Source organism: Sycon ciliatum, chromosome 1, assembly GCF_964019385.1.
Source record: "Sycon ciliatum chromosome 1, ocSycCili1.1, whole genome shotgun sequence".
NCBI classification, from domain to species: Eukaryota; Metazoa; Porifera; class Calcarea; order Leucosolenida; family Sycettidae; genus Sycon; species Sycon ciliatum.
Window position 1 is genome coordinate 26881390 of NC_088643.1, and position 12647 is coordinate 26894036.

The window sequence follows — 12647 nt, forward strand, 5'->3', positions numbered from 1 at the left end:
CTGATTTAGGGTGTGGACACCTGAATTTTCTGAAAGACAAGACAATTTATGACAGAGTCATGAAATTCTGCAACATCCACAGAATGACCTGCGTATATTAAAGTATCACCGCCACGACCCATATGATTCCCCTGCGGAAGAACATGAATACATGTATGCAAGACTAGTTCCATTTTCTGCAAGAAAAGGCTTGCACATCAATGCGTAATTGCGTATACTACGGTATTGAATTTGATATGATACACGTACATAGGGGCTCCCGTAAGAAGACCAGAGGTCTGTGGGAAACACCCTAGTAAAATAAAATAATAATAACATGTAGAGGCACTACATGTAGGCCATCATTTATTTGGGCATTCCATTGGTGACACAATTATATCCTTTAGCCAAAAAAACAAAAGAAATTATAGCAATAAAAACTGCTTTATGGCAGTTTTCTAAAAAAAGTTATTGTGTTCTAGTCCATGGACCCCGTCTAAAAAGTAAAAAATTAACGAAATGTGATAGCCGAAAATTACAATTTCACACAAAACCTCACAATAATCACACACAGAATGCGAGACGACCTTTTCCCCTCGTGGTCCTCTTTCATATGCATGTACTTGTACAAGTACAAGTGTCGGAATAAACAAGTGTTGAAAGTGTCGTGATTATTGTGAGGTTTTGTGTGAAATTGTAATTTTCGGCTATCACATTTCGTTAATTTTTTACTTTTTAGACGGGGTCCATGGACTAGAACACAATAACTTTTTTTAGAAAACTGCCATAAAGCAGTTTTTATTGCTATAATAGTAAGAGAATAGGATACTAATAACTGCGGGTAAACGGGGGGAGAGAGAGAATACGATGTATCTGTGATACTACGTGCGGGTTACTGAACTGCACGGGGAGGGAGAGCAGAGCAATCAGCAGCAACTCGAACTACTCCCTACAGGCGTATGGTACACATGATTGATTGATTGATTTTATTTTACTTCGCAAGTTCAAACGGGTTCCTGGCCCAGTTATATGAAAGCGAAGGATAGAATTTGCCAAAATCCTAATGAGCAACAGCATAGGCAATATTATCATAGAAGTGGAGTACTATGCGAGCGAGAATACTGAGAAGAAAGGAACATGTCAAAACCTGACGAAACACAACCTATTTCAGGCATACATAAGGAAGGCAGGCTAGCTTAAAATCTTGCAATCTGGATACGGTGCGCACCTCTCTAGGCAAACTGTTCCACAGCAATGCTCCTGCGGTGGCGAATCTCGTTTGGCCACACCGACTGCGAGCTGGCTGGCTGAGCAGACCATTGGCATGCTGATGGCGCGTACTTCTGCCGCTGCATGCTGCTGGTTTGAGAAGCTGGGCTAGAGCAAGGCTAGTGGAGTCATTTAGACAACGCCAGATGAAGATCAGGAGTTTTTGTTTGAAAAGTTCAGTGACGCGGTAAATCGAGTTGGCAGCCAGGAGGGGCTGCATCGCGGAACATGGCGGGCTGCCATCAATGCATCGGATCGCCCGGTTTTGCATGGCTTGCAGACGCTGAAGTTGGGTCACGCGGAGGGCTGCAGAGAAGCTGCAGGCACCATATAGCATATCCGGCATGACAATAGCCTTTACATATACCTTGCGCGAGCTGCGGGAGAGGCATCGACGGGCTCGCCACAAGGCGCCTATCTTCCTCGCAACTTTGGTCACTATGGCGCTGACGTGTACATCCCAACTCAGGCGGTTAGTGCCTACACTACCGGCTTGGCCCACGCAGGATCTACGCAAGATCTACGCAGGATCTACGGAGATGAGCCGCATGATGGTCACGGGATTGCGTGGAGATCCTAGATCCGTCCGGCCCACTGCCACTGGTACATGGTAGATCTACATGACTACAGACTACAACAACAGTACTCAGTCAGTTCGGACTTTTACACCATGCAGGTCTACCGCCGTACCGGTACGCGGTGCCACTAGTACCAGCGAGTCGTGCCATGAAATCCCACGACACCGCGGTTACCATGTTACGGGTTAGTGCGTGTGCAAGTCTACTAGATTTACACAGTAGTCATGGTAGTAGACCGAAACTCTAGATTGCTAGGACCCGTGTCAGCCGGCGGTACCGGTAATGTGGCAGTGGAATCTCGCCCAAAACTCCTTTCTTTCATTACACTTTACACTACAGCCAGTAGATAGTCACAGTTTGTTCTTGTGAGTTTCTAGGTGGATGACTGTAATCCCCGGCGTGTCTTCACGGCCATGCGACTATAATCCCCGATAAAGTAATTGATTGTTACCTCCCTTGACGACCACCACAATGGCTTCGGCCATCTGGCATTTTGTCTTCTTAGCGATTGCCGTAGCACATGTGAGAATTGCAGCGGGAATGGACGACCAGTCTCCATTCTACTTTCCAACAAACATCACCTGGTTCAAGGAGGCTAAATTCGGCTTGTTCATGCACTGGGGACCAGTATCCCAATGGGGAACGGAGATTTCTTTTCCCCTGGTCTGCAAAAAGCTGCCATGCACCGTGCAAACGAAAGGGCCGAACAGCACACAAATAACAACCATTGAAGAGCTGCAGCAGCACCGACAGAGCTACGCCGACCTGGCCAAGACGTTCAATCCGACAAAGTTTGATCCGGTAGCCATGGCCAAGTTGGCCAAGGCCGTGGGTTTCAAGTACCTTGTATTCACCGTGGAACATTGTGATGGCTTCGCTAATTACAATTCTAAAGTGTCGTCGTATAACATTCTCAATACTCCGTATAAACAAGATACGTATGCAATGTTGGTGAAGGCATTCAGAGCCGAAGGTCTGCGTGTGGGTGCATACTATTGTCCCAGCACGTGGAACAATGACGACTACTGGCAACCGAATGCTTTGACGGCACTTGGACCAGTCTGTAGACCCAACTACAAACCAGCTAGCGAGGATCCAGAGCGATGGGAGAACTATCTGAAATACCTCCTTGGTCAGCTGTCGGAAATTGCCTCCCAGTATGCACCAGATATTGTGTGGATTGATTGTTCGGAAGAACTGAATTCGCTGGATACCCGTGTGGAATCTGTTGGTCATCTGTTTCGCGAAGCCAACCCAGAGGTAGTGATGCAGATTCGAGGTGCAGGTGGCTGGGAAGATTACTTGGAAACAGGAGATAAACAAGTCACGCTGGTCGATGCCATTATGTCTGAACAAATGATGACCGCTGGTGTTCATTTCGAAATTCCTGACACATTGGCAAATGGCCCCTGGGCGTTCAGTCCAACAGTGTCTTATCAAACTCCACAGTCTGTAATTGGCAAGCTAGTCACTCTTAACTCCAAAGGCGGCAATTACCTGCTTAACCTCGGACCCGGTCCTGATGGTCTCTGGCCAGATGCCGGTATTGCTGTGCTCAACGAAGTTGCTGATTGGATGGCTATCAACAGTGAGTCTATCCAGGGGACAAGAGAACAATGGCCACACGACTTCACCAGTCTACCAGCCTACCTTCCCAGTCAGCGCCATTTTGTCATGGCAACGCCAAATGGTACGTATATGTACGCCACATCACTCACAGCCAACACCGGTGAGTCAATGTATAAACCGCTTGTCAGTCACGCGCGGGTGGGAAATGACCTAATTCCTTCACGCCAGCTTGATGTCTGCATGGCGTTTGTCCGCAACACCACGTTGAGAAAGAAATTAACGGAGGTAAGACTTCTTGGCAGTCCTTCAGACATTGACTACATTCTCAACGCCAGTGGCCTGTGGTTCTCTGTGGATCTACCAGTAACACTTGCCCAGCTCAATAGCTACTGGAGCTCTGGTCTGCAAGATACGGCACCATGCGCCACACGTGGTTGCCAGATCTACACACAGGACAAGTTTGTGGAGGTCGGTCAGGAGGGCTACTGCTTCGCAGGGCCCAGTGAGGGTATGGTTGCACTGTCGCTGATCTTCAACAGTGCTGCTGAGGATAATGCTATGGTCTATAACACATCTAACTACACCAGCCATGGCTATGGGGTAGTGCGTACCGAGTGTTATGCATACCCAACAAAACAAAACGGTCTCGCAGCTGTGGATCTTTACTGGAATGAGGCTAGGAAAGATCTATGGACACTGGCTAGTGAAACATCGCGTCAGAAAGCAATGCAACAAGGTTATGTGTTTGTTGCCACACAGGGATATATCCTGCCCATGTCCACACCAGTCACTCCTGCCACACTCAAATATGCATACGTTTACCGCATGAAATTTGAATAGCTTTTTAAAACAAAATTCGAATCTTGTTTTGACTTTGCCAGTTGCACGACGGAAACTTCAAAATCACATTTTCTGTGGCATGAACATGGTGCGATCACTTGTGCCTTTTTTGCGCTGACAATGGTTATCAGTGGGTCTCACTCAATTTCCCTGTTTGCTATTCCGCAGTTCTTTTTGTTTGATGATATAATTGGCAGGAACTGTGACATGTCTCCAATAAGAGCACTGGTCTGCCACTGGTTCTGCGGCCAAGTTCATCACCGTCTTGATCTTGTAACTTCACTTTGGCTTTTGCTTGATTATACCGTGATGCTCATGTACTGGTTGAATGAATGCGTGAATGCGTGCGTGAATACGGGTACACTGGTTGAGTACATGTATGTGAGAGTGTGTGTGGATAGGATACACTGGTTGAGGGACTGAGGGTGCGTGACTTGGACACTGGTTGCGTGTTTGTGAATACTGGTGTGTTGCAAACAAGCTGAAGCTGAAGCTCAGTACAGGAAATGTAATCATGTACACTCATATCTCTTTTATCCGGACCCGGTCGAAGTGATCACAGCCACCTCGATCTACCATACACCCTGTGCAAGAGTTCATAACCCCCTCTCCTCCCCCCCCCCCCCTGTGGTTACAGCTCACCGCTAGTGCTGCAAGGTCCACGGCTCGGGGGGGGGGGGAAGTCCGCCACCAGCTTTACGTAAGTATTTATTTCGCGGGTTTGGGCACAAATTTTACAGTTCTTTTGCGAGAAATGTGTCTAAATAAAAACCAGGGAGTGGTGAAATACCGGTATTTTACGACTCCTGGTCAAAACTTTTCACACGCACACGCCGCAATACTTGGGCCCGGACCCAGCACCCCCCCCCCCCCCCCCCCCCCCCCCCGAGCCGTGGACCTTGCAGCACTAGCGGTGAGCTGTACCCACAGGGGGGGGTTATGAACTCTTGCACAGGGTGTATGGTAGATCGAGGTGGCTGTGATCACTTCGACCGGGTCCGGATAAAAGACTCGGTGGAAACACCGGCCAATGTTATCGGGTGATTGCCAACTACGGCGATAAATAAAGAATTACAATTACACGTATTATTATTTGCCATGGCGACCCCCCCCCCCCCGGCCCCCCGAAGTTCACGTAACAGTCTCGTAGTTGTAATAAATGGCAGCAGCAGCAGCAGCACTACAATTTGTACAAAGCAGGGAGTAGTACAATACTGTAAAAGCAGAAATTTTCGGTGGTGTAATATGTTCGGTATTCGCCAAAATCGGCGGTTCGGTAGAGGGAAATTTTCGGTAAAACCCGTTCTCCAGGTAGGTGTACTACTACAGTACTAGTACTAAGTACATGCATACAGTATCGGTTGTACCGAAATTTTCGGTGCGTTTTATTATCGGTAAAAATTGTCGGCACCGAAGTTACCGAAAATAAAACACCACCGACAATTATTTCTGCTTTTACAGTACCGGGCCCTGCTACAAAGCAGAAAGCATGCAGGGCATACCCGCGGTACCCGTACCGCCGGCATGCAGGGTTGGGCATTTTTCTTTTTCTTTTTCATTATTATTTGCCATGGCGACCCTCATCCGGTAGCTACGTACATGTAGATATCCTACCGCCGCCGCGTAGACCTACGACTAAAACTCACTAGCCCTGTGTGCACGTTGCCTAGCAACGACATTCGTTGATCCGAATGCCCTAGAGGCCTACCTAGCCTCGAGGCTAATCCCTCTCGACAAACACCCGGGCGTGAGGCCGATCGGCATAGGCGAGGTGCTTCGTCGTGTAGTGGGGAAGGCGATTCTTCACGTCATCAGCGCAGACATCCAGGAAGCTGCTGGTGGTTTGCAGCTGTGTGCCGGGCAGGATTTCGGTATTGAGGCCGCAATACACGCTATGCATGATGTGTACGACCAGGAGGACACCCAGGGCATCATCATGGCTGATGCAACTAATGCGTTCAACAACATCAATCGCGCCGCCTGCCTACGGAATGTGCAGCACCTATGCCCCTCGTTTGCCACGGTTGTAATCAACACCTACCGTCAGCCCAGCAATCTCTACGTGGATGGTGAATGTATTCATTCCAATGAGGGCACAACACAGGGCGACCCCATTGCGATGCCGTTATATGCGATCGGCGTAGTCCCTCTCATCCGGGAGATCGTAACACCCGGCGCCTGCCAGCTATGGTATGCGGACGATTCGTCCGCAGGTGGCCGACTCGTTCCTCTCCGAACCTGGTGGGACAAACTGCACGACAGAGGGCCTGATTTCGGATACTTCCTCAACCCAGCAAAGTCCGTGCTCGTGGTGAAGCCTGACGACTACGATGAAGCTGTCCAGCTGTTCGACGGCACAGGCATCCACATCACTGCCACAGGCAACCGCTACCTGGGTTCAGCCATAGGCACACCTGTGTTTGTCGAAGACTACGTACACGAGAAAGCCCGGGACTGGTGTGGGCAGGTCGAATCACTGACATCAACCGCCCTGCCTCAGCCACAAGCAGCCTATTCTGCTTTCACCCGAGGCCTCTCCAGCCACTGGTCTTTCCTCTGCCGGGTACTTGAAAGTGCGTCTGCTGGCCTTGCTTCACTGGAGCGGGTCATTGCCACGAAGCTCCTCCCAGCTCTCACAGGCCAGGAAATCAGCTCTGAGCTCCGCACCCTTTTCTCCTTCCCCTGCTGGAACAGTGGTCTAGGAATATTGGATCCCACCTCTCTGTCGGCCCAGTACCAATCCTCGCGTGCCATCACTGCTCCTATGCCGGTTGCCAACATCCTCACCCAGAGTTTCAACCTGGGAGACTCTTTGGCAGAGGTCGCCAGCCTGAAGGCCTCTAACCGCAAGGATGTGAAGGCAGCTACCACGGAAGCCCTTCGCCAATTCACCGCTCGAGCCTCCTCTGCCCTCCAGCACTCCATCAACCTTGGCAGTGAGGTGGGTGCGTCCAGCTGGCTCACGTGTCGCCCCCTCAGTCGGCATGGGTTCAGCTTGTCGAAGTGTGAATTTCGCGATGGTTTGGCATTGCGGTATGGCTGGCACCCGGCACGGCTCCCTTCTACTTGTGTCTGTGATGCCACCTTCTCTGTTGAGCATGCTCTCTCTTGCCCCACTGGTGGTTTCCCGACGCTTCGCCACAATGAGGTACGGGACATCATCGCTGGCCAACTGAAGAAGGTGGTACACAGCGTAGAAGTAGAGCCTCATCTCCAACCGGGCCCTCACCGGCGAGCTTTTCCGCTATCGGACGGCGTCCACCGAGGATCAGGCCCGTCTGGATGTGGCGGCGAGTGGTGTGTGGGGAGGACGGTTTGAACGCGTTAATCTTGATGTACGGGTGTTTAACCCATTCGCTCCTTCAAAACCGGCCGTTCCTCTTCTCTCGCTGCTCACTACCAGAGCCATGAGCGCGAGAAGCGTCGCAGGTATGGTCAGAGGGTGCAAGAAGTTGAGCGAGCCTCCTTCGTACCTGTTGTATTCTCAGCCACAGGTGGAGCCGGTCGAGCTGCTTCCGCTCTTCTCAAGCGAATTGCTGCTCTGTCTGCAGAGAAATCCGGAGAGCCATACGCAATGGTGATGGCGTTGCTGCGTTGTCGTCTTGGTTTTGGTCTCCTGCGTGCCAGTGTTGCCTGCCTTCGCGGTGCCCGGCGGATGCGCCGCGTCAATGATCAGTCTGCTGTCCTCGCAAACGCGGAGGCTGCATTGATTTAACTAATTACTTTCTTTGCAACTCCTGCAGTCTAAGTACTGAGTATCATTGTTTTTTTGTTTTTTTTATTTTTTTTTTTACGGATGCCGGATTTGAGCCGCAGTCTCACTCGGACCTGGTTTCTGGCGCCCCGTTCGCAACTCACCCTGGCCTGATGCAGAGTAGCCAGTGTTGCCGGTGCAACGGCAACGGCACCTGCGTCAGGTGTGACTGCACCAAGGCTGGAAATGCTGGAGCTGCCTTCCGTCAAAGAAGGATCGTTGTAAAAATTCCGCCATCCCTTCTGCTCCCCAGCCGGAGCTAGCTGTCAACGGCCATCGACAACCTACGGTGCAGGACAATGCTACGGGAACAGTTCTAACCGTACAATGCGATGATGCCAGCTTGGGTGCCAGTGCAGCCACAGCTCTCACCGCCACCCTGCTGGCAGCAGGGAGCCCTACACAAAGGGCTCAATGTCGAGATCCCGTACCCGTAGATCTACCGTGCAGCGGTGAGGTGGCGGCTTACCATGAGGACAATCATTCCACTCGATTTACTGGCGATCAGACCGCTAGCGACGCCTCAGACTCCCAACAGTTTGCTTGGAGAGCACTGGATCAGCTGCAACCAACCACCGTGGTTACGGAGGGCGGAGCGGACGAGCCTCCTGCCGGCGCTCAGTCGGACTCCCAGCAGTATGCGTGGAGGACACTGGACCAGCATCAAGCACGCACAAGTGCGTCCCAGGAAAGCCCTGTGCCCACCCCAGAAGAGGTCGACCTCGTAGCCAATCTGGATCAGAGCCAGCTGCAACAGACCCCGACACACTCAGATCAGGAGCTGGAGGAAGGCCCACGGGATCTCCCGAATTTCCCTACTGCCCCCACTACAGGATTCCTTCTGGGCGAGCGTACCAACTTGGATTCTGTGCAGGCTGTGCAAGACGTGTACGAAGAAGTGGTACACTGTAGACCGAATGCAATGCAGGTACCCCGAGGAGCCACTGGCAAGCTCTTTGTATCCCAACTCGCCAATTACATTGTATGCTTTGGAACCAGTGGGCCATATGAAGGCATAGCTCTGAAAGTAGCCATGGTCTTCCAAATGCTGATGCTGCAGAAGCCGCCAGGTCCTCCAGAGAAATCCGCAGATATCCTGCAGCGCCGCCTAGCAGCATGGCACAGAGGGGACCTACACGACCTGCTGCACGAATGCCAAACGATTCAAGAGGAGCTCGCAGCACCTAGCCGGCCCCACCGCGGGGGTAACAAGTAGAAGGATGATGCACGCCACTTTGCAAACCTGGTGACAAGTGGGAAGCTATCCAACGCCCTACGATCGCTAGCCCCCAACGGAAATGCTGGAGCCCTGGCGCTGGATGACAGCATCGGTGACAAGTCAGTGCAAGAGGTCCTGCAAGACAAACACCCTGACCCTGCGCCCCTAGCCACGGAGGCCCTGATACAAGGTGTTCCCCCTCCTCAGCCTCATCCGGTCAGGTTCTCTGGTCTCAATCGTGACTTGGTGAGAAAGGCGGTACTCAACATGCATGGCGCAGCCGGCCCGTCAGGTGTAGACGCTGAGGCATGGAGGTGGATGTGCACAATGTTCTCCGATGCGTCTGACTCGCTATGCGATGCGCTGGCAAGCTCTGCTCGACGCGTGGCGACCGAATTTGTCGACCCCCGATCGCTGGAAGCGTACCTGGCATCCCGACTCATCCCCCTCAACAAGAACCCGGGGGTTAGACCCATTGGGATTGGCGAGGTGATGCGGAGAGTGGTGGGCAAGGTCATCCTGTACGTAATTGGTCAGGATATTCAAGAGGCAGCTGGCACCCTTCAACTCTGTGCAGGCCAGGACTGCGGGATCGAGGCGGCAATACATGCCATGCAGCAAGCGTTCGACCAGGAGGATACCGAAGCGGTCCTAATGGCAGATGCCACGAATGCATTTAACACGCTGAACAGGGAAGCATGCCTGCGCAACATGCGTCACCTATGCCCATCCCTGGCGACAGTCGTTATTAACAGCTACCGACAACCCGCAAAACTGTTTGTTGGGGGCAGCGTCATCATGTCGGCAGAGGGCACCACCCAAGGCGATCCCATCGCGATGCCGATGTATGCGCTGGGCATTCTACCCCTCATTCGTGCTCTCTCGGCTGAGGGAACGATCCAGATGTGGTTTGCAGACGACTCCTCCGCGGGCGGCAGAGTCCAACGACTACGCGCTTGGTGGATATTCTGCGACAGAAAGGACCGGCATATGGGTACGCAGCAAATGCTGAGAAATCAGTCCTGGTTGTCAAGGCCGGTCACCTGAGGGACGCTGAGGACGCCTTTGCAGGGACCGGTGTGCACATTACCACCGACGGCCACCGGTTTCTAGGTGCTGCACTCGGATCGACGGAGTTCGTCCAGAGCTATGTTTCCCGGAAGGTAAACGAGTGGAAAGACGAGATCGTGTCCTTGGCCAAGATTGCCGAAACCCAGCCACAGGCTGCCTATGCAGCATTCACGCAGGGCCTGAAGCATCGCTGGTCCTTCCTGTGCAGAGTCATGGAGTGTGCTGCTGAAAATCTTGGCCCGCTGGAAGACACCATCACCAATGTCCTTACTCCTGTGCTGTGCGGTAAGCCAGTAAACCCACGTGAGCGAAGGGTCCTTGCTTTCCCATGCCGCGAAGGAGGCCTCGGCTTAGTCGACCCCACCACCTTGGGCGACCAGTTCCGGGCATCGGCAGCGATAACCTCGGCGCTCGTCCGCAAGATTCTGGACCAGGACACCCAGATTGGCCATGTGCTGGACCTGGTACGGTCCACTAAGAGGGAGGTGGCAAGTCGTACCCGCACTTCAACGGCCCAAGCAGCCAAAGAGTTCATCCTGACGCAGAACACTGATATCCAGCTCTGTGTCGGTCTGGCGGCGGAGAAGGGTGCGTCGGCTTGGCTGACCTGTAGACCCCTGAAGGCCCATGGCTTTGTCCTCTCGAAGGGTGAGTTCCGGGATGGCCTTGCGCTCCGCTATGGCTGGCTGCCAGCCCACCTTCCATCGATTTGCCCGTGTGGTGCATCGTTCACCGTCGCCTACGCCTTGTCGTGCTCTCTGGGTGGGTTTCCCTCACTGAGGCACAACGAGGTACGGGATGTTACGGCTGGTCTCCTCAAACGGGTCGCCAACAACGTCACCACTGAACCACACCTGCAGCCGGTAACTGGGGAAGCATTCCGCTACCGCTCTGCCATAACGGACCCCCAGGCTAGGCTGGATATAGCAGCGAGTGGTGTCTGGGGTCGGCGTTTTGACAGCACTTTCTTCGACGTACGGGTTTTTAACCCTTTTGCGGCTTCAAATCGCTCCACCTCAGTACCCTCCTGCTACCAGCGCCACGAACGGGAGAAACGTCGCTGCTATGAGGAGCGTGTTCGAGAGATCGAACATTCAACTTTTTCACCTCTCGTTCTCTCCTCAACAGGCGGCATGGGCAAGTCGGCAACAGCCTGCTATAAGCGGATTGCCGGGCTCCTGTCCGACAAGACGAAGGAGCCGTACAACCGAGTAATGGCGTGGATTCGCTGCCGACTTGGCTTTGCTCTGGTTCGCTCCAGCATGGTTTGTTTGCGTGGTGCTCGGCGACGCCCCATGCGCGTCAGCGATGTGGCGGATGCATCTGCTACCTTGGCCGTTGCCGAGGCCCGCTGCCCTGTATAACGTTAACTGACTGCAAGTGGTTCCTAAATCAGTTCCTATTCCTCATTGTTGCTTCTTTTTTCCCTTCTAGTTTTCTTTTTACGGTATTATAATTTCACGGAGAAGGCGGAGAGCCCGAACGTGTGCAGTTTTATTTTTATTATTTGCCATGGCGACCCCCGTAAGTCCAAATAACTGGCAGGCCGGCAGGGTTGGGCCTTTTTCTTTCTCAGTCTCGGATTTGTATGATGTCAATAAACTGTTGAGAGCTAGTATCATTGTTATCTTGTGTGTCAGTGTGTGTGTGTGTGTGTGTGTGTGTGTGTGTGTGTGTGTGTGTGTGTGTGTGTGTGTGTGTGTGTGTGTGTGTCTGTGTGTGTGTGTGTGTGTGTGTGTATGTGTGTATGCGTGAGTCAACAGCTTTGATAAAGTTATCATCGTGTTTACCCCTCCGTTGTTTTCTCATCACTTGTTGTGTTGCGTTTAATTTTAATCTTGCCCGTAAAATTTAAAAGAGGCTGTTGGACCGTTGAAAAAAAAACTTAAGCGGGATTCACAGAAGCTTTTTTGCGACACGACGAGTCGTCGTAGATCTACCGCGTAAAAGTCCGTAACTTTTTACTGGCAGGGTTGGGCCAAAGAAGTGACTTCGTTTGAATCAAAATAATTAGCACACTCTCTCGACTGGTTCTCTGGCACTTGTGACTTCGCCCTGTGACCAGGCAGAGGATCTTGGCAACAGGACATTCTTGCTCTTGTTGCTAACACTGAGTCTGTGCTTCGCGTAGCTGCAGTCCGGTGGTAGCCGGAGTCATGGCTGTGTCCCTTGCGGAGACTCTGACGACGTGGAGCGATGCTATCAAGGCATTTGAAGGTGGTGATGCCAGAAAAGCTCTAGGTCTTTTCAAACAGTGCCAGGACGCGTCCGCAATTATGTTGTTCAACATTGCAGTAGCTCACCTCAAACTGAAAAGTTACCGCGAGGCAATTACGGTAAGTGTATTTTGTTGTTGTATTTATTTTAC

At 52.1% G+C, this 12647-nt stretch overlaps 1 protein-coding gene across 1 annotated transcript in view; it reads left to right on the forward strand.

The window, feature by feature from the left end:
* The first annotated feature begins 12260 nt into the window (after window positions 1-12260).
* LOC135820999 (neutrophil cytosol factor 2-like) overlaps window positions 12261-12647 on the forward strand; it is a 32160-nt gene continuing 31773 nt past the window's right edge. Inside the window, exon 1 of the mRNA XM_065334054.1 lies at window positions 12261-12615. Within this exon, the coding sequence (XP_065190126.1) occupies window positions 12436-12615 (180 nt within the window). The 5' untranslated portion in view covers window positions 12261-12435. The remainder of the gene's footprint in view (window positions 12616-12647) is intronic.